Source organism: Hemiscyllium ocellatum, chromosome 36 (genome assembly GCF_020745735.1).
Source record: "Hemiscyllium ocellatum isolate sHemOce1 chromosome 36, sHemOce1.pat.X.cur, whole genome shotgun sequence".
Taxonomy (NCBI): Eukaryota; Metazoa; Chordata; class Chondrichthyes; order Orectolobiformes; family Hemiscylliidae; genus Hemiscyllium; species Hemiscyllium ocellatum.
This window is the reverse complement of record NC_083436.1, coordinates 15,813,642-15,836,473: the sequence shown is the minus strand read 5'-3', so window position 1 is coordinate 15,836,473 and position 22,832 is coordinate 15,813,642. Positions and strand designations below refer to the sequence as shown.

General features: G+C 39.5%; 1 protein-coding gene across 1 annotated transcript in view; it reads right to left on the bottom strand.

Moving 5' to 3' along the window:
- The window catches only part of abhd18 (abhydrolase domain containing 18), a 66,348-nt gene that overhangs the window by 8,777 nt on the left and 34,739 nt on the right, over positions 1-22,832 (bottom strand). Inside the window, exons 9-10 of the mRNA XM_060851368.1 lie at positions 10,788-10,889; positions 3,491-3,866 (exon numbers count right to left, since the gene is read on the bottom strand). Coding sequence (XP_060707351.1) covers positions 3,491-3,866; positions 10,788-10,889 — 478 coding nt within the window. The remainder of the gene's footprint in view (positions 1-3,490; positions 3,867-10,787; positions 10,890-22,832) is intronic.

The window sequence follows — 22,832 nt, the reverse complement described above, 5'->3', positions numbered from 1 at the left end:
ACAACAAAATGGTGGTTTAAACTTTGGTAGAGGAATTATGGAACCGGAAAACTAAGGAACTTAATTATAGAAGGCAAGCAAAAGGTGAAATTAAGTAAGAAACCTTATTCAATGAAGGAAAATAACAAGAGTCATCATAAACACAAACACGTAATTAAAAAGTAGTCAAATAAGACATACAAAGACTTATGATGAAAGGAGCCATATTACATTTGAGAGTAAGGGAATGGCCGTAATTCTCACAAATAAATTTTCTGAGGAATATGAAAGTGAAACTGTAGGACTCAAAAGGAATGTGGTAGAACTATACAGTGATAAAAATCTAAATGAAACTAATAACAAAGTTCATGATTAAAAATACAAAAATCACCAACTCAATGCCCATGCATCCCAACACTTCAGGAAGTTGGCAAATACATGGTAAGAGGCTTGAGTGCAATGTTTCAAACAGCTTTGCAAACAGGAAATGGGCCCAAAAAAATCTACAGAACAGAGAAGAAAGTTTAAGATAAGCCTGAAAACTGTCGATCAGCCTTTGACTTATACTTTGCCTATAGTAGTTATTTTAATTAACATGTTCAGGCATGTTACGATATGCTTTTGCAACAGGTGAGACTTGGGCCAAGGCCTTCTGGCCCAGAGGCAAAGAAATAGAAAGGCAACCACTCTGCAACAAGAGTTCATTAGCAGTGGAATCACTGAAGCCCAATGCATGAACAATCAGAAGCATCAGCGAATTGGGAATCATCCACTTTGACTTTTAAAGGTTGGGTAAGGCTTGGCTAATTGAAATTTTGAAGAAACCACAATATGCTGATAAAGAGAATACAGTTACTTTTCACAGGGTGTTTGCTTAAGTGTCACACAAGAGAATTATGAGAGCAAAAGTGACTGCTTTATTCTATAGTGGCTGTCATTTACAATACCAGTTGTTGCCCACCCCTAATTTGCTGTAACTGAGTGACTTAATTGGCTATTTAATCAGACTGTTAAGGATCAATTACAATGCTATCTGCAATCTAGGCCAGACTAGGTACAGACAGCAGATTTATGAACAATTTTAGGGATTCAACAGTTTCAATTTCTTTCCACTCCAGATATATTAATTGAATTTATTATGAAATGTTAATCCACTATCTGCCACATAGCTATATGAACACATATCTTCAGAACATCATCCCAGATATCTGGATTATTGGTCCAGTAACATTACTACAACAGCTTTAGGTGAGGGATAGAAAATAAAGATTGTGTAAATTCATGTTTTTAGATACTAGATTACAGTTTGTGAAATGCTACGAAATGCTAGTGAAACGTCTTTGGTTTTCCATTTAAGAAATTTACAAATGCACATGTGTCATAATGATAAAGTTAATGTAAAGTGATAGTCTAATGGTAAAACAATTCAGAATACAAAGGACAAAGATCTAGGAGGAGGTGTAGACACATAGATCTTCAAAGAGGAATGTAACAGAAAAATCATAAAAAGCAATGGGATGATTATTAAACAAGGATACAGCACTGATTATCAAAACAAAGTAATTCATTTGAATTTTTAAAAGATATTAAAAACAGATTTCATACATATTGTTCTTCCACAACACGATAGTCGTGTTACAGAGTCATAGAGATGTACAGTATGGTCTTTGCAACCCCGCATTGTAGAAAACTTGCGCTTTAGAAACCCGCTTAAAATGTTGGCAATGTAATCACGCTACAGCTAACACACATTTTAAAAGTTCGTGCTTTAAAAAAAGTGTCCCATATTCATCAGTCATAGTGAATTTGTGTTAATGAAATGTGTATTATAGCAGAACGATTTGTATTGCAAGCTGTTGTAGTATTTCATGATAGTGGTGCTCTGCAATTGTTTTCTCACCGTGACTCCATTGCAAGGTTTGAAATCATCATGACCCTTCAACAAGAATCATGTAAGTGAGGGCAGTGACCTATGAGTGAACAAGGGCAGAGCTCAGAGGGAGGTTGAAAGTGTGGGAACTCCTAAGTGTAGGAGGATGGCTGCTGTAGCTAGAGTGGTAGTCCACTCGTCTTTACTGCCTCAGAATTCAACTGCAAAACTCGCGCTTGTGACTCCACTTGGAATCTTGACATTCCCTTAAAAGCTCTGCATTACAGGGTACAACAGTAATTAACCATAATTACCCTAAGAATAAAAGATTATATTTTTTGATAAATAAATGATTGAAAATTGAGAGGTATTTCTCTGTAAGGAAGATGGAGGAAGGGGCAAATAGAAGATGCCAAATTTATGGAAGTAATCAGGAGGCTTGAAGTCAAAATTGGAATTTGTCAGCAAATCATTAATGGGACTATAGACTCTGCTATCATTGTAAGTACAAAAGATAGATATCACAAGAAATTTTTCTTGTTATTGGACTGTGGGATGCTATACCATGAATGATAATTAAAATAGATTACTAAATTAAAAATGTACTAGGTAAGTGCTGAAATTAAAAATATAAGTTCATACATTGTAATAAATAAAATAGGCTCAAGTGATGCCTTTATTAAATCTACAATGGTGGACACGGGTGCACTTGACTGATGTTAAAATTGGTGACAAAGGATTACCTACTGTAAGTCAAACAGAGTTTACAATGCAATAAAAAACCCAGCTGATTAGTAAGAATAAGGATTATAATTATTTCCTACAAATGCAGTTCTTTTGTGTTTGCCCTTCCCTGTAGGGGTTAGTTCCATGCTAGGAGGGAGAGTACATACAAGTTCAGACCTTTGTCAATGCAATCTCAAGTTGAGCAATATGTAAATACAGATGGGGACAAAATTACCATTTAATTCATTTCTTGTCCAGTATCCTCTGCTACTTTCCCAGGGGAAATAAATTTTGCCTCTAAAACAGCAAATTACTCTGACATCAACTTTCTGACATTCGTCACAAAGATGTGAATCATGTTCATGCATAGAGTTCTAAAAAACAGGTATGCATTAGCTATTACAGAGCCCAAAATGAAAGATACTCCAAATCTTTGAAAGCTTCATTTAAATTCTTTTTTTCAATTCTATCCAATATTCTTTGGAGAAGTGACTGATGCAAATTTCCATGTGTACAGTCACCCTTCCAATTACCTCGACCAAAGTTGTCATTTTCCACATGTCAGTTTGGATAATGATTTTAACAGACTATTCCAAAATAGAATAGAATAAAATAAAACTCTATTACTGTTGAGTCAATCGTACTATGGTCAAAGAGTCATTCAAAACTACACTTCCAGCAATGATGGGATCAGCAATTGAAGCTGCATGAGAAACATTTCCTTTCTGATATAAAGACCACCTATAAAACTTTAACCATTACCCTTACTAAAATAAGCTAAACACATGACAAAATTACCCAATGAACTATCAGAAGAGACTCAAATGGTTCCTAAACAATGAGACACAATGCCATAATTAGGTAGATTACACCACTTTGTACATATTTTGAATTTCATTGAAAAGTTTAAATTACCTGAGAAATTTCCAATGTGCGTACATTCATCCATAACTCCTTTCATGAAGAGTATAGATTCTCGTGCTAGGGAGGCCTTCCTTTTGTCCATCTTTAACAGTTCATGCTTTACACTGGATGAATACTTGCTAATGTTTGTTGATGACATTTGGTGATTTAGGCAACCAGTGTCTGAAGTACCTTCAAGTAGAATTCCTTGTGTAGAGGCATTTAAGGCAGCAGTGTCTGTACTGAACCGAGTAACTGTGGCAGTCCTCACCATTTCTCTCTTGACATTTAAATCTAACATGCCTGTGGCAAGATCACGGTGATCCAAGTTTTCAAAGGTTGATGAGGAGTTCTTCACAAAGTCCTGGCCCATTTTAAAGGAATCTGCCTAAATATAAAATACTTAAAATTTAGAAATAACTTAAAAAGCATTCTGATATATTCTGATATTCTCCTTTCTCTCCCCAATCTCCAAAACAGGTAGTTAAGAATCTGAATCTTATACTGTAATCATTAGAATAATCCCAACCAAATTTTTTTCCAAACTAGGAATGCAGAGGTCAATTCTAATACTTTAAAAAATTATTCACAGGAGGTACATCTTGCCGACTAGGTGAGCATTTACTTGTCATTTACCAACTGTGACTATGATGTCTGGGAACATTCAGCTCTACGTGGTTTACTTATGTACCACAGAGTATCTATGCACAACCTGGAAAGTGGAATAACTTTCCTCCCAGTCATTACCCTTTTTATATTATTCCTACAAAGGATACATTTCTGAAAGACTTTAGTGTAAATACTGTAATGAACTATCTTTTATATGGTTATTGGTCTTACAATTAAAAAAGCAAGATCAGCCAACATCTGCAACAACTCAGTCACAGTTCAGTGAACATCATTTGAAGATCATTAGGCAAATCTGGAAGTCAGTCTGTGATTCAAATTGTTGTACAATTAGAGCTCTTTCTCCTCACTTTATAAGTCCTACTTCACCTCCCAGTTCCTTAATCATCATTTTACAGCTGTAATAGGAGTTAATGGGAACTTAGTCTGCTATAAAGCTTGTCAACAGCTCACACAAAACCAACTTCATGGTCAGCTGACAAAATGTGTAATTTAGCAGAACAAGACCAGTCTCTTTAAGTTCAACTTCCCTTAAACAGGAATGCCTAGTAGTGACCATTACTTCATCTGAAAGCCAACAAAGTCAGCAAGCTACCCACTGTGTCTAAGGCTGAATTTAAGTAAATAACTATTCCTTGATATTAACTCCCACAGTCCAAAGATGTGCAGGTCAGGTGAATTGGACATGCTAAATTGCCCATAGTGTTAGATAAGGGGTAAATGTAGGGGTATGGGTGGGTTGCGCTTCGGCGGGTCGGTGTGGACTTGTTGGGCCGAAGGGCCTGTTTCCACACTGTAAGTAATCTAATCTAATCTAAAACTAGAAATTCAAACTCATTCAACAGAAGGATGAATGAACTCAGCATGACACAGGGCCACGATGTCATTCAAATAATTTATGATCAGGTCTTTTGTTCTACGTGGATGAATGTTTTAAAACCAGATGTCACTTACTTCCCCCTCGGAACAAATAAACACAGCAAGTTACTTCTCTCACTTACTAGCAGCTGATTTTTGACCATCAAGATGCTGTCGTTTTAAGAGGAAGGGACTTGCAGATGATACGTTTTGCTTTAAGAGTAACACCAGAAAGGGACAGCAAATAGAATATATTTATCAGAATCAGGGAGACAAACTGTTTTTCTATTAATATTGGAAAAGTGTGTTGTGTGAAATTACAATATCTAAGACCTATGTAAATCAGCAAATTAATTGGGAAATTAAGATATTGGAACTGGTTGAACACTTGTAAGAAAGGATAGATGTAACAAAGCAATTAGAGGATTATTCCTCCTGGCTGATCTCTCACATTGTGCCTTCTTTAAATTTGAGGTTGCGCACAATTTTGCTGCCCGTGAATGACTCTTCCCAAACTTTGCTCTCCTATCAGCCATTTGCTTGCTTGCAAGACAATGTATTGATTTTGAAACTTACATCCTGATTTTCAAATGACTCAATGGCCTCATCCCATTCCATCTCAATAAATCTCCTCTAGCCCCACAAAACTCAATGTCTGCACCCCTCTAATTCTGGCCTCATTTTAATTGCTCCATCATTACTGGCTGTGCCTCCAGTTGCCTAGGCTGCAGAATTATCCCACCATCTTGTTTTTCTCTTGAAGACAATCCTTAAAGTCTACTACACCTTTTACCAAACAATTGATCATCTCACCAAATATATAGGCTTGATGTCACACTTTGCTTTATAATTATCCTACAACATCCTGCATGTTTTATGACATGAACAGTGTTATATGTTGTGTATATTTTGAGGTAATAAGATCAACTTGACAAGACTTTAAGATAATTTGGACAAGTATAAAGGATGTAATGGAATTCCTGTCGTGAAAAGATAAACTGTAAAATCATTTTGTACATATCTAGAGGAATCACAGGTGTCAAAAACAAGTTAAAAAGGCTTGTTATATTGGATAACACAATTACAGATTTGAAGCAAGACGTACAATTCAAAACAAAAGTCTGCCTTTCTAATATCATGACTAAAAATGATAATTTTAATAAGGCAATGCATAGTTCATTATTTTGTTCAATGATAACTGAGATATACTAAACACTCAAATTGACGCACAGCATGTTACTTGTCATTTTTTGCGATTTGATGTTAGACGACAGCTTAAAACAACCCAGGTTATGTACAAAGTTAAGCAGTCAAATCCTACAATGAACTCAATTATAATTCAGGACAATTCTTGCCACTTTTGCTTTGACTGCAGACTGCATTTTTCACAAGGAAAGCAGGAGCAATATATTGCAGTATTAACCACATAGCCTTGTACCACCAAGCTATGCAAATTAAGTCACACAAAATGTTCACTGTACATTCCTAATCTTTAGTAAGTAGGAAGACGCACAGCCTGGCCAAATAATTCAAGCTAAAGCTGCAAACAAAAGCTAACTAATGTACTGGAAGTATGATCACTGCTGTGATTAGCAGAAATGCTTCAACTTGTAATGTCTGATGAACAGCAATGAAATTACTGAAACTATGATGTGTTGCTTTATGAAGGTGATGAGAGACAAACATTGGGGAGAACTGCCAGGAAAACTTCCTTTCTACTCTGCTAATAGTGACATGGGATTTTTTACAATAGCCTGGGTGAGCAGAAAAGGCCTCAAATTAGTCTCATGCACTTTGTACTACTCTAATGTGACAACTTAGATCATGTCTTCAGTTGGAGAATGAAGTTGAATCTTTGACCTTCTGACCCAGAGGTCTGATTGTCCATTACCAAAATAATTTGTTTGAATTTGTAAATCAAATGTGTGCTTGAAACATCTCTACACCTACACAACTCTTTCTAACCACTGTAACATTGAAGCTAGGTAGTAATACAGAGGAACATTGATTATCCGGCATTCAATTATCCGAATTTTGGATTATCCGACAAGACTGCAAGGTCCGGATACTTGGCTAAACTATGTTGTCCGGCATTCGATTATCCGGAATTAGATTAATCAAATGAAACACTCCCTGCCCGTGTCCTTTGGATAATTGAGGCTCCTCTATATTTTGTAAAATCAGCATTCAAAAAATACTACACAAATCTCATTAGATAAACTCAGAAAATGCAGAAGAAACTCAGCAAGTATGGCAGCATCTGTGAAGAAAGAAACAGCATTAAGATGTTTTGAGTCCGATATGACTCTTCAGAACTGAAGCAAGTTAACTCTATTTCTCTCTCCACAAGTGCTGCCAGAACTGACTTTCTCCAACAATTTGTTTTTATTTCAGATCTCTATCATCTGCAGTACTTTGCCCTTAGTCATATAATAATCCTCTCACTACATTTGAAGCAGAAGATAGTTCTTTCAATGACATCAAGAGTGACAGTTTCGAGGGGTGGCAAACACACACAGACTAACACTTCAGTCTATGACAGGAGATTCCAATCTAGGCTCCTTCAGAAATATGAACTGTACTTTAAATCTGACTGGTCTGTCATAGTGCAGAACAGTCGATGGAAGGCAAATTACGCCACCCTTTCCACAGCCGTTAGCTGCTTTATTCTGTGATTTTGAATGCTCAGCATCACAGATGACCACTTTGACAGCTCCTGCAAAAGGATATGATAAGTGTAAGGTTTGGTGCAAGTAGGTCATGGAATGTGTGCAGACAGAAAGGGACCTAGGGTGTTGTGTCATGGGGAGAAATGGGTAGGGTGTTGATATTGAAGTTGAGGGTGGGGTCACATCCCAGGGAGAGCAGGATTTTGGGTCTGGTTGCAGGAATTGTTGAGTTCTGGGGTGCAAGAGTGGGGTGTCACCAGTGTTGAGGGTGAGTGGGGATAAGGGTGGACAAAGTTTAAAAAAAAAATCACACAACACCAAGTTATAGGCCAAAACATTTATTTGGAAATACTAGCTTCAGAGCGCTCTGAAAGAGAGTACTTTCACATAAACCTGTTGGACTATAACCTGGTGTTGTGAGATTTTTAACTTTGTCCACCCCAGTCTAACACCGGCACCTCCACATCGGGGATAGAAGTGTCAGGTCCTGACTAACTAGCCACCAGAAAAGCTGCACCAATATTTTAATCATTTAAGTGGGTTGAGCTGAATAAAAGTCTTTGCTCTCTTGAATAATGTGTTCTAGATCAAACAGAAAAAAAAATTATTTTGGACTATCTGTCTGGCATAATTGTCCCTTAATGGTTAAAATAATTCATACATCATGCAGTATTTTACCTTGGAACCAAACTTGGTCATATTGTCACTTCAGACTGAAGATTCTAGCTAAGAAAATCTGACTTCATGAAAAATAATATGTGAGTTGCATCAATCTTTGAATCACAGCTCAGTGCTCTCCAAAGTTAGTGGCAATTCTCATTAAGCTATTTATTTCTTGCCCTCAGGCTCCAAGGCAAGACTTTAAAATACACTGGGAGACAGTAAGGTCTGCAGATGCTGGAGATCAGAGTTGAGAGGGTGTTGGTGGAAAAGCGCAGCAGGTCAGCAGCACCAACCTCCACATAAATCGCATCATCTGCCGACATTTCTGCCACCTATAAATTTGGACCCCACCTCAGGGATATATTTCCCTCCCCACCCCTATCTGCTTTCTGCAAAGACCATTCCCTCCGCACTACCTCATCAGGTCCATGCCCCCAACAAGCCACCCTCCCCTGCTGGCACGCTCCCCTGCCACTGCAAGAATTTCAAAACCTGCGCCCACATCTCCTCCCTTACCTCTGTCCAAGGCCCCAAAGGAGCCTTCCACATCCATCAAAGTTTCACCTGCACTTCCACATGTCACTTATTGCATCCGTTGCTCCCGATGCAGTCTCCCCTACATTGGGGAGCTGGATGCCTTCTTGCACAGCACTTTATAGAACATCTCTCAGACACCCGCACCTATCAACCCCACCATCCCGTGGCCGACGTTTCAACTCCCCCTCCCACTCTGCCAAGGACATGCAGGTCCTAGACCTCCTCCATCGCCACTCCCTGACCACCCACCCAACGCCAGGAGGAAGAACACTTTATCTTCAGCCTCGTGACCCTTCAACCCCAGGGCATCAATGTGGACTTCACCAGTTTCCTCATTTCCCCTCCCCCCACCTTACCCTAGTTCCAGCCTTCCAGCTCAGCACTGCCCTCATGACCTGTCCCACCTATAAGTCTTTCTTAGCACTTATCGGCTCCACCCTTCTCTCCGACCTATCACCTTTACCCCCACCTTCATCCACCTATTGCACTCTCAGCTACCTTCTCCCCAGCCCCACTCCCCTCCCAATCATCTCTCCATCCCCGAGTCTTCCAGCCTCATTCCTGATGAAGGGCTCCTACACAAAACATCGATTTTCCTGCTCCTTTGATGTTGCCTGATGACCTGTGCTTTTCCAGCAACACACACTCAACTTTAAAATACGTTGGCCTAACTAATAATAGTAAACAAAATTATAAATACTTTCCAGGTATCATATTTCATTTTCAATCATAAAATCCCAACAGTGTGGATGAGGCCATTTCATCTCCCGACCCTCTGAACCGCATCCAACCCAGACTCAACTCCCTCTACCCTATCTCTGTAACCATGCATTTCCTATGTCCAATCCACCTAACCTGCACACCTTTGGAATACAGAAGGAACTTTCTCATCTTGCCAAAGATTCTGCTCCAAATTACCTTGAACTTGTCTTCTCTTTTTACTGACTCTTCTGCCACTTGAAACAGTTTATCATTATCTAGTTTATTAATACCCCTTAGGATTTTGAACTCTTACTTTACATTTTTTTTCACAACAACCATTAAAACAAAACATTGTCTTTGCTCCCAAGTGATTTTACAAGGTTCCAAAATCACTGCAACTGTCATGAGGCTCTCCTGCTTCACTAGCAAGTGGCACCTGACACGCTCTAAGGCAGCATAACCACTAAAAGCACAATATGATACAGTACTCGCGCAGACCATTTGACCCATTGCTATTTAGCACCAGGTACAGCATAACAATTAGCTTGATTGGCTTCCCTTAAATCACAACTTCAGTAGTTTTGACTAAGTATTAGCTATGAACATATTAGCAAAAGACAATATATACAGAATATTGGCATAAATTAATTTGCCCCAATGGCTGAATAAATGCATCCATTATGAAAACATAAAACAAGTCTGACTGATATATTGTATGTATGCTGGCAGCTACATCAATACATGCACAGCTGGCCAACATATCATGTGCCTAAAAAAATGCTGTACATCCGGGTTTCTATGAGTGATGAGTGGTAGAAATCACTAATAATTCATCAACCCATTTCTTTTCAGTACCAAAAGCCATTAATTGCTTCACTTATTTTGAGATGTTAAAATGACAGTTCATGATAGGAACGGAAAGAATAAATTGGTGTCCTGACAATAAGTACTTACTTCTGAGGTAATACCGATTAGCTACATTGGTTTGATTATATCAAAATATACTGCTCACGAAATGACTAAACAATTACATTAATGAGAGACAGTTGAAACTAGAGGCCTCGGATTAATAGATCTTCAGTTTCAGATTTCACAGGGGCAGTATTATAGAAGGATTTTAATCATCAAATGACATGCCACCCATGGAAAATCTTTAAAAGTAATTTTAGTATAATTTGAAATAACACCATGGTTCAAAGGCAATAAAGATATTCAGCACAGTAATATATAGCACATTAAAAACTAAAACTTACTCCACAGTACTCCAGCAGTCTGATAATTTCTTCTTCATAAACAGTTTCAGTGGCATACTGCTTTTCCAGCTCTCTCCAGTTCACAGCTTTACTTAAAACACCCTGTGAATTGTAATTATATTAAAATAAACAACATTTCATGTACCTATACTAAAAACTTTAAAGGACTGCAGCTACACTTTCTACTTCAACAGAATAAATTAATTTCTCATTATTCTCAGACCAGAGAGAAACCAACACTATCTGCATGATGTGTAAAATATCATTAAACATCACACACTTTCGCATTGAAAAATTAGTTTACAACACATACATAATAAACAGCTGCTTGTAGTACAGATTTGAATACTAAAAGTAATCCTGCACAATAACCCTGGCACATACAATAATAAACTAACAGAGCTTTCAGTCTCAATGAGTGTTGTAGTTTTCATTTTAATGTTGCTTCCCTTTTGATGTGTGCCATTTTGATGCTGTCTCTCCTGCTCTCTAACTTGAGACTGCTCCCCGCGCTCCATCTTCCAACGTGCAGCCTTCCTCTGTGCCTGACCCTAACCCTTAATTTTCAGCCTCTCCTATGAGGCAGGAGGTATTGCTGCCAGAGGTCTGCACCAGGAAGCCTTTACTCACCAGGCTCCAGAACACTCACTTGAGCTGCCAAATGTCTCAACTGTGTCATAATTGCTGCAGCTTTCAGCAAGAGACTGCACTCCTTTTTGCTGCTACCAGTCTCCAGGTTGCACTCAAACGTGGTGAAGCTGCTCCTCTTGGACAGTTATGGGACCTCGGCCTTCCTCCTCTCCATCTAGCAGGCAGGTATCATGATTGTGCTTGGTACCTGCTCTCCATACCTGACTGTGAAGAGGATAGTCAGAAAGCATGGATCTGCAGCAGCAGGAAGCAGGACATTTGGGTAGCAGGAATGGCAGCAAGCAGGAGGTACAGTATTGTAAGAAAGATTTTCCCTTTCATAATTAAGTATATTTTAAGATTTATTTAATTTACTAATGTTGGATTTTAGTAGTGTAATATATCTCAATTGACGGGGTATATATACACTTTTTCTGATAAGGAAGACCCCATAGAACCTAACTCCAGTGTTAAACTTAAATCTTATAGAAATCAATGTTCCATTTCATTTCACTTAGAGTTGTGATTTTCAAGATCATGACCACATCTTTAAGTGAGGATTTACTGTAGCATAACCTGTTGAGATTATTTGAAATTCAGCATTCTTCCATTTGTTCTGATTAATGCAAAATGAAAAACTTTGTCTATATGTCTCTCATCAACAATATTCAAATATATTAAATTTACAAAGTGATGTTTGAAGATGCTTTGGAGATGCTGGTGTTGGACTGGGGAGTACAAAGTTAAAAATCACACAACACCAGGTTATAGTCCAACAGGTTTATTTGGAAGCACTAACCTTCAGAGCACTGCTCCTTCATTAGGTAAGACACAGAGGTGTTTTTCAATCTTATTCTCCACAATCACCTGATGAAGGAGCAGCGCTCTGAAAGTTAGTGCTTCCAAATAAACCTGTTGGACTTTAACCTGGTGTTGTGAGATTGTTAACTTATGTTTGAAGATGTCATTAACTTAATTGGCAAGGTGATGACATTGCCAATTTGCCTTTTATGCAGATTCCCATCTTTGGTTGAGTTGAAGGCATTGAAACCATAGAAGCCATTCCACCAGTTATATCTGTGTCAGCTTTAACGGGAATAATCATTTTATAATTTCACTGACTTGCTCTGTGCTAACAGCCTTCTCGTTCATTGCTTCAAATATTTATCCAAGTTTCTCCACAAAGATTAAAAGATCTTTGCCTGAATCAATCGCTGTGATGAAGCCTTCCAAGTTCACAAACTACACATTATTCTTTTCTGACCTTCCTACTACAAACTATTTTTTTAGATTAGATTAGATTAGATTACTTACAGCGTGGAAACAGGCCCTTTGGCCCAACAAGTCCACACCGACCCTCCGAAGAGCAACCCACCCAGACCCATTCCCCTACATTTACCCCTTCATCTAACACTACGGGTAATTTAGCATGGTCAATTCACCTAACCTGCACAATGGGAGGAAGCCGGAGCACCCAAAGGAAACCCATGCAGACACTGGGAGAATGTGCAAACTCCACACAGACAGTTGCCTGAAATGGGAATTGAACCGGGGTCTCTGGCGCTGTCAGGCAGCAGTGCTAACCACTGTGCCGCCCATTTTAATTGATGTCAAATCATTGACTCCAACTACAGAAAATAGATTAGATTACTTACAGTGTGGAAACAGGCCCTTCAGCCCAACAAGTCCACACCGACCCGCCGAAGCGCAACCCACCCATACCCCTACATATACCCCTTACCTAACACTACGGGCAATTTAGCATGGCCAATTCACCTGACCCGCACATCTTTGGACTGTGGGAGGAAACCGGAGCACCCGGAGGAAACCCACGCAGACACGGGGAGAACGTGCAAACTCCACACAGTCAGTTGCCTGAGGTGGGAATTGAACCCAGGTCCCTGGCGCTGTGAGGCAGCAGTGCTAACCACTGTGCCACCGTGCCGCCATCAATACATCCCCATCAATTCTATTGAATCCCTTCACAATTTTAAAAAGCTCCTGTAATTCTTCGACTTCATTGCTCAGTAAAAGTAGTTTCTGCATCTCTCATCTCTCCTTGTACCTACAATTGTTCATCCCTAATCCATCTTGGTAAGTCTCTATTTCGCATAATTTATGGAGCTGGTAAAAAACAGATATAAAAACAACTTTTAAAGAAACATTTGAACAGACAAATGAACAGGGCAGGGAATAGAGGGATATGGACTATGTGCATACTGATGGGATTAGTTTAGAATGGAATCATCGTAGGCCAAAGGGCCTTTTCCTATGCTGTACTGTTCTATGTTCTATAAAATAACACACCCTGATTCACATGCAGTACACTCTTGATGAAGATGATCATTGCCTGACACTTGTGTGGTGCAAATGTGACTTGCTACTTGCCAACCCAAACCTGGATATTGTCCAGATTTTGCTGCATTGAGGCATGGCCTACTTCAGTATCTGGGGAGTTGCAAATGATAGTGGACATTGTTTGCTAATGTGTGCACATTGTCACCTCTGACCTCATGAAGGAAGGAAGGTCATTAATGAAGCAGTTGAAGATATTTCTACTTAAGGATTTCTTGTTAGAGATGTCCTAAAGTGGAGGTGATTGACCTCTAACAATCACAACCAGCTTGGTTTGTGGCAGGCATGACTCCAACATGCAGAGAAACATCCCTCCCAATTCCCAGTGACTCCAGTTTTGCAAGCATTCCTTGATGCCGCATTTGATTAAGTGCGGCCTTGAAGTCAGGGACAATTACTCTCACCTTTGGAATTCAACTTTTTTGCCATGTTTCAACTGAGACTGTAATGAGGTCAAATGCTAAGATACCCTGCAGGAACCCAAACTGAGAGTCAGTGAAAAGGTCATGTTAAGTACATACTGCTTAGTAGCAGTGTTGATTATACCCTCCAACATTTGATCATCAAAAGCAAACTGATGGATTGGTAATCAATCAGGTAAGGTTTGTCCTGTTTCTTGTATATAGGACATGCACGGGCAATTTTCCATATCATCGGATATATGCCTGTGCCAAGGCTGTACTAGATCAACTTGTCTAGAAGCATGACATGTTCTGGAGCACAAGTCCTCAGTACTATTGCTGGAATGTTATCAGGGCTCACAGCCTTTAAGTAACCAGTACTTCCATCCATTTCTTGATGTCATGTGGAGTGAGTTGAATTGGCTGAAGACTAGGAGGCAGAGACAGGTCATACATTTCTGACTGATATGTTAGGCTCCTTCATTATCAAAGATAGGAATATTTGTGCAGCAACCTCCTCTAAGGAGTTATGTAATTACCACCACCATTCATGAGTAGTTCAGGCATGACTGCAGAATTATTGTGCTCTACCACTTGCTGTTTATGCTGTTTGGTATGTAAATCGTCCTGTTTTGTCATTTCACCAAGTTGACACCTCAATTTTAGGCATGCCTTGTGCTGCTCTTGGCAATCCCTCCTGTATACTTCATTGAACCAAGGCTGCTCCCTTGGCCTGATTGTAATGGTGGAGTGAGGGATAAGCTGAGGCATGAAGTTGTAGATTGCATTGGAGTACAGTTTGACTGCAGCTGATGGCCTACAATACTTCATGGATCTGCCATCAATATTATCAGTTTACTTAATATGGTTGCCTTAATTTTAATCATTTCACAAGTTCCTCTGTAGTAACTGAGTTTTTGGGAAGAAATTAACTTCCACTATGAAAACTGGCAAAGTACTGGTTTAGTGTCTCTGCCATTTGAGTTTCCCATTACCTCACCATTTTCTTCCTCTGAAGAGCCAACGTATACTTTCACCACCCTCTTCCTTATTATATACGTTTTAGAGCTTTGGCACTAATACTTATGTTTTCTGCTTGGTTCTTTTCATAGTACATCTTAGCACTTTTGATCTTGTTTTTAGTAATCCTTGGTTGATGTTTAAAGTTCTCCAAGTCCTCTAGAGAGCCACTAACTTTTGCAGTATGATATGCCTGAGTTTTTGCCTTAATGTTATCTTTGACTTCATTGTTAAGTCATGGATGATTTTTCACCTTATTGCAACTCCTCTTCCTCTCAGAATTATACATTAATTGAGAGATATTTTGTACTCCCTAAGCATTTGCCACTGTTCTTTAACCGAGCTGGCTCTACTAGGGCCAAATCAGTCCTCAAAATTTTGCACAACACTAAAAATCTAGTATATGACTTTGTCTTCACTCTTTCAATCTGAATTGAACGCCAGCATGTCGTGATCACTCCTTCCAAGAGGATCCTTAACTACAAGGCCATTCATCAATCCTTCCCTGTTACATAGTACCATATCTAAAGTAGCCAGTTCGCTGGTTGGCTCTATGACATATTGTAGGAGAAAGTGAGGACTGCAGATGCTGGAGATCAGAGCTGAAAATGTGTTGCTGGAAAAGTGCAGCAGGTCAGGCAGCATCCAAGGAGCAGGAGAATCGATGTTTCGGGCATGAGCCCTTCTTCAGGAATCTTCAGGAGCCCTTCTATGACATATTGTTCTCAGAAACAATCCTTTATACACTATGAACTTTTCCCCAAGTTTGCCCTTACCAAGTTGATTAATTCATTCAATATGTATGTTCAAATTACCCATAATTACCATTGCGACCTTCTCACAAGCCCTCATTATTTCCTGGTTAAAGTTGCTTTGAAGGGTTTGTAAATTACACACACCAAGGGGTTTCTTCCTTTGCTTTTTATTTTCACCCAAACCGATTCAACACCGTCACCCATAGTGCCAATATCATTTCTTAATACAGCCTTGATGTCATCCTTAACCAATAAAGCAATTCCATCTCCTGCTCCTTCTCATCCATCCTTTCGGAATACTGAGTACCCTTGGAGATTTAATTCCCAGTCCTGATTCTCCTGTGACCATGTTTCAGTAATCCCCACCATGCCATACCCTTTAGTCTCTATTTGTGCTGTCAGCTCATTAACTTTATTCCAAATATTACATGCATTCATAAATAAGTTCTACTGATTTGTCTTTCTCTTTGAATATTTTCTTTTACACGCTTTCCACACTCTCCATCCTTGTTTATTAATTCTTGTTAAAACTGGTGTGTGTGTGTGTGTGTGTGTGTGTGTGTGTGTGTGCGCGCGCGCGCGGTTGAAATGGCTGGCAATCGGAAGGTGGGCTGATTGCAGCGTACAAATCACAAATGTTCCCTGAACCAATTCCCGGGTTTGCACTCAGCGTCTCCAAAGTAGAGAGACTGCATCGGGAGCAACGGAGGCAATAAATCAGATTACGGGAAACACAAGGGAACCTCTGCCGGACTTGGAATGATTCTTTGGGGCCTTGAACGGAGGTGAGACGGCAGGTGTGAGGGTAGGTTTTGCACCTCCTGTGGCTGCAGGGGCAGGTTGCAGGTGTGGAGGAGGGGATTAGTGAGGAGTGTGGGCCTAACAAGGGAGTCACAGACAAAACCATCCCTGCAAAAAGCAGATAGGGGTGGGAAGGGAAATATCATTTTGGTGGAAGATGGTGCTCCCATATTCCCAATTCCTCCACCTCCACTATATCTGTTCCCAGGATGAGCAATTCCACTACAGGACGTCCCAGATGTCCTCCTAATTCAAGGACCTCAATTTTGCCTCCCCCATGATCAACAATGCCCTCAAACACATCATCTCTGCATTCAAACAAACATTTTTGCACCTCTGCATTCAAACAAACCCCCCCCCGCCACCCCACAGTCACAACAAGGATATAGTTTCCTGGTCCTCACATTCCACCCAACTAATCTCCAAGTCCAACCCATCATCCTCTGCCACTTCTGCCGCCTGCAGTCTGACCCCACCACAAAAATGATGTTTCCCTCCCCACTCCATCCAATTTTTACAGGGACCGTTCCGTGACTTCTCATTAGGTTTACCCTCCCCAAGAAATCCCCCCTCCCTCCACACCTGGAATCTTCAGCTGTGGCTGCAAGAGGTGCAAAACCTGCCCCCACATCTGCCATCTCACCACTGTCCCAGGCCCCAAAGAATCATACCAAGTCCAGCAGAAATTCATTGCATTTCCTCTAAACTGATTTATTGCATCAGTTGCTCCTGACGTGGTCTCCTCTACATCAGAGTCACCGAGCGCAAACATGGGAACCGGTTCAGGGATCATTTATGGTCCGTATGCTGCAATCAACCCCACTGTGCAGTGGCCAGCCATTTCAGTTCCCCCTCCCATATCCCCAACTATATGTTCATTCTTGGCTTCCTTCACCATCAAAATAAGGCCACAAGCACCTGGAGGAAGAATACCTCATCTTCCGTCTCTAAAGATTACAACCATAAGGCCTTAACATTGGCTTCAACAGCTTCCAAAACCTCCCCAACCTCGTCCACCTCATCCTAGGCCCAGCCCTCCCTCTCTCCATCCCATCCCTTTCCTGACTTAGAACTATCCATCTCCTTTCCACCTAATCATTCCATTCTTTCCACTGACCAATCACAGCCACATCCTACGTGCATCCATCTACCACCATCCCATTCACCTTTCCCCACCATACCATTCTCACCCTCCCCCATTTATTTTTCAGCCCCCTTCCCCTCCCTCAGTCCTGATGAAAGGTTCTGACCTGAAACGTCGACTCCCCTTCTCCTCTGATGCTGCTTGACTGCTGTACCTTTTCCAGCTCCAATCTTTATCCATTCAATTTATTCCAACTTTCAACTCATATTTTGATCTTTTAGGGTTCCTTCTATCACCACTGTCATTAGACTGTTCGTGCCTGAGAAGCTAGCTTATCAAATAATTTACCTAAGTGCATATGTCACATCTAATGCACTCCTTTCACCCATGCATTTGTAATATCTGCATTAAAACACTCAACAGAACTTGCAGGAGGAACAAGAACTCTTGATATTTATTCTCTCATTAAGCCTAGGATATAGAAGCAATTACAATGCCCACACTGTACTCAAGATCAGCTAAATCAGTCCTCATTGTGTAATTCAATTACATGCTAAATATAGCAACTCCAGCCATTAGCTGAGTTTTATGAAGAATATTTCAGTAAGTTATTTTTATTTCTGCAGCATAATTGTAAATATTTCATTTTTTAGCCATCTACATTTCATGAAAGTTCACACAATTTAGTTGAAATACTATCCGTTACAGAGATGGTTTGTTTAGGTTTTAGAGCAATCAAAATTGAAGATGACAAATTTGCTGTTTGACTTCCAGTTGCCTTGAAAATCAAACTTCCTTAAAAGGTTTCCCCCCCATTAACCCGTCGTAGTATCACATGAAAGCACCTTTTCCATTCACTGAATTAATTCATCTGTAACAGCTTACTTTTTAAATTTTCTAAAATCCTGTCCTTTAGACTTCAAGCCTTAAACTGCTGTGCACTGCAATAGTACTTCTTTTTCCATATTCTTTTTGCAGCTCGATGACACCTTTTCTCCCCTCATCATAAATTCCCAAAGTTAACTGGTTATATCAGAGGCATTTGTAAATTAAGCTATCCAGCCAATGACTTAACCTCTGGTCACTTGAAAATGGAATCATTCTAGAACCATATTCAAGCAGGATTCAAATTTGACACAATATTACTTGATTAGGTTTAACTGCATTAGAAACCAGTCTATAGGTGTCTGATACTCCTTGCTTTATAACCGTTTTATTAATTCATTCATGTAGAACAGATGAAGAAATGCTTACAGACTTCATAATTAGTACTGTTATATTGAGCATTAAAGTATGCAAATATGTAAAGAAAAATTGAAAATATTTGATTCAGAGCTTACAAGCTAAACCAAATATATAGAACAATACAGCACAGAACAAAACTTTCAGCCCTATATCTTTATATACACTACTGTATGTTACATGAATCAAAATGTACTTAACAGAAGATACAAAAGTAACTTTTAGCAATCACTCTACAAATATAATTTCCTCCCTGAAACCATTTGGGACACAACTTCAAAACAAAGAATACAAAGATCCAAATGCGTGGTTAAAAAAAAAACAATCTGAGTATGTACTAAGTACAGCTGAACAACCTAAGGCAATCCATCTCCATTGTCCTGCAATGCCATTCTAACAAATTATATAGAATCCTACTGTACCAAAGAGGCCCTTCAGCCCATCAAGTGCTGTACTGTTCTATGTTCTATAAGTGTGTAACACCAAAAATACACTGCTACTTACACTAGTCCCAAACTAGTGTTATAAAACTTCAACTGCTCGTCTAAATACTTTTAGAGGTTAAGAGGTTTCCTGCCTCAACTACCCTTCCAAAATCCACACCCTCTGAGTGAAAAATATTTCCTCAAATCCCACCTAAACCTAACTTCCATGTTAAAGTTATGCTGCCTTGTTACTAATCCTTCACTTAAGGGAAACAGCTGACTTCTGTTCACCTTGTCCATGCCAATTTTATACACCTCTATCAGGCCCCCACTCACCTTCTTTGCACCAAAGAAAACAACCTAAGCTTATTGAGCCTCTCTTCGTAGCTGAAATGCTCCATCACCGGCAACATCCTGGTGAATCTCCTTTGCATGCTCTCCAGTGCAATCACATCCTTCCTATTGTGTGGTGACCAGAACAGTGTACACAACTCTAGCTATGGCCTAACCAAACTTCTATTCAGCTCCAACATCACACCCTTGCTCTAATAATCTTGTCCCATGGCTGATAAAGGAAAGCATCCCGTGCCTTCTTAACTATCCTATTAACCTGTCCTGCCGCCTTCAGGGATCTAGCAGCAAGTGCCCAAAGATCCTCTGAGTTTCCTAATGTTTTGCCATTTTTTGAGTACTCCCTTGTCTTGTTCTTTCTTCCAAAGTGCCATCTCCCCATATTTATCAGGGTTAAATTCCATCTGCCACTGATCTGCCCAACTGACTAATCCATTTTGTTAACAACCTGGTCAATCTTTGTTTTATCCGTAAACTTATCATATCACCCCACAATCTCATTTACAGGATTTACAATCATCACAAACAATAAGGAATCCAGCATTAATGCCTATGGTAGGCCGCTGCACACCAGCCTCCAGTCAAAAACAGCCTTCTACCACCACCCTCCGTCTCTTGTCACAAAGCCAATTTTGGGTCCATCGTGCCAAGTTACCCTGCATCCCATAATTTTTTTACTTTCTTTATCAGTTTCCCATGTGGGAACTTGTCAAAGGCCTTGTTGAATTCAATGGAAACCATATCAACTGCCCTACCTTCATCCAAACACTTGGTCACCTCCTCGAAAAATTCCATTAGATTTGTTAGGCATGACTCCCCGACAAAGACATGCTGCCTATCCCTATTCAAACCTTGCCTCTCGAAATGGATATTAATTTTCTCCTTCACTATTTTCAATGGTTGTAAATACTCATCTTCTGTCAAAATGAAACATTACAAAAATTTTTCAAGTAATGGCATGTGTGTAGAATAAATTATCTAATGCAAGATGGAAGAAACATTTCTTCAGTCCAATCTATAAACCTTTTCTCTCCCCCAGTAATGGGCTACAAATGCTTATTTTAAACATTACTTTTGACTCGTTCTATGTCCAATGTTGCTATTAACACAGGAAAATTAAAAACAATTTAGAAATTCAGACACTCAAATGACTGTTATTGACTCAATGGCTGTAACCCAAAGGGGATAGCTTCCACCTGCCACAAGTGAGTTGAGACTAACTAAACACCACAAGTGAGTTGAGACTAACTAAACACATTTCACATAGGTTGTGACAACCACAGACCACTGTCTATCAATCTGACTGAAGGTTGAAACTAAATTTCAGAGTTATTTTAAATCTAATTGTTTTATCAACTTAGAAATTATTGCTGTTACCCAATTTTAAGATTAAAAAGTAATTTGCAAATAAATTATTGGAATTTGCTCAAGTCTCACAAGGTTTAAATTTTAAATTTGCATCTGTACAGCACCTTTATTGAAGTAAAAATGTATCTTCCTTCGTATCTTGATTTGAGCATACAAAACAATTATTTAGTAACAAACAACTAAAAGCTTGATCAAAGAGATAGATTTTACGGAGTATTTTAAAAAAAGAAATGAAAAGCACAGACATATTAGGGAGAAAACTAGAGTGCTCAGAAATTGGTTGGTTGAAGACACAGTTGCCAAAGTATGGCAAAGAAAATGGGGGAACACAGTTCTTGATGGTTTATGGCTGGTAAAGATTACAAAGATGGTGGTGAGGGTGGGAGCAAGAGACGAGACTATGGAATGATTTGAACAAAAGAACGAGCAACACCACATTCAAGGATATACAGAGGATCGAGATCGGCCTGTCATTTTCAAGTGACAAAGGGCTATTTTCTTTTTCACAGAAACGGTGGTGCCAGGTTTAAAAGTGGAGCTTTAACTAATGGCAGGAAGCTTGTTACACTAACATGTAGCATGGAGGCCAGGAAGGAAAGTTGAGCAGTCAGAAATATAGTTAAAAATGAATTGGGAGTAGCAGTGGTTTGGTTTCAAGAGCAGGATGATCTACGGCAAGACAGAAGATAAGAGAGAACCTGAGTTCAGAGTTGGGTTCTGGTATTTGTTTTGGAGAGTAGGTGTAGGGGAAGGTAAGGGAAAGTTGGGTTTTGAGAAACGGTATGGAATAAATGCTGCTGACGCAGAAGTTAATCTCCTCAATCTAAGTGAAAGATACATCCAAAAGCCCCACACATGTTAGACGTTAAGAGGAAGGGGTAAATGATCAAATGAAACAGTAATGGGCTACATTCCAGGATTATTTTGGAAAAGACGACAAGACTTGATAGTGCGTCGTGTGGTCTGCTAAGGTGATGGCTAATCAAATTGTAAGCATTTATGTTTATATTTACAAAGACACTGACCATATTACCCAATGGCAGAGTGAGGGTTATTAAGGACAAGAGAATCAAAAATGGGAGGGAAGAGACGTGTTAATTAGATTAAGTAGTTAAGTATACCTGCTAATATATCAAAACCTCAAAACAATGAACTGTTGGCAATCTCAAACTGCTGTTGTAAGTGACATCACAGAGAGATTTTTCCAGATGTTGACACAAAGGAAGTTGGCTCTGAGGAAGTGTCACTGGACCCGAAACGTTGACTCTGATTTCTCTTCACAGGTGCTGCCAGACCAACTGAGCTTTTCCAGCAATTTCTGATTTTGTTTCTAACTTATAGCATCCACAGCTCTTTCGGTTTTTACTAAGGAAGTGGAGTTAGAATTGGAAATGAAACATTGAGCAATTAGGAATACAGAAAGAGATAATCAGCAATTGAATTTATGGGAAGAGAGATTAGGTAACACAGCAAGGTCATGGATTTGGCTGTAAACATGGGTAAGTAAAAATTAAGGGAGGTCAGGCAGCAAAGAACTTACAGAACTGCAGCAAACTGTATTAACGTTGAAATCATTAAGCAAAGGCTAAGTAAGTAAAGCAGTAAGAGTGTCC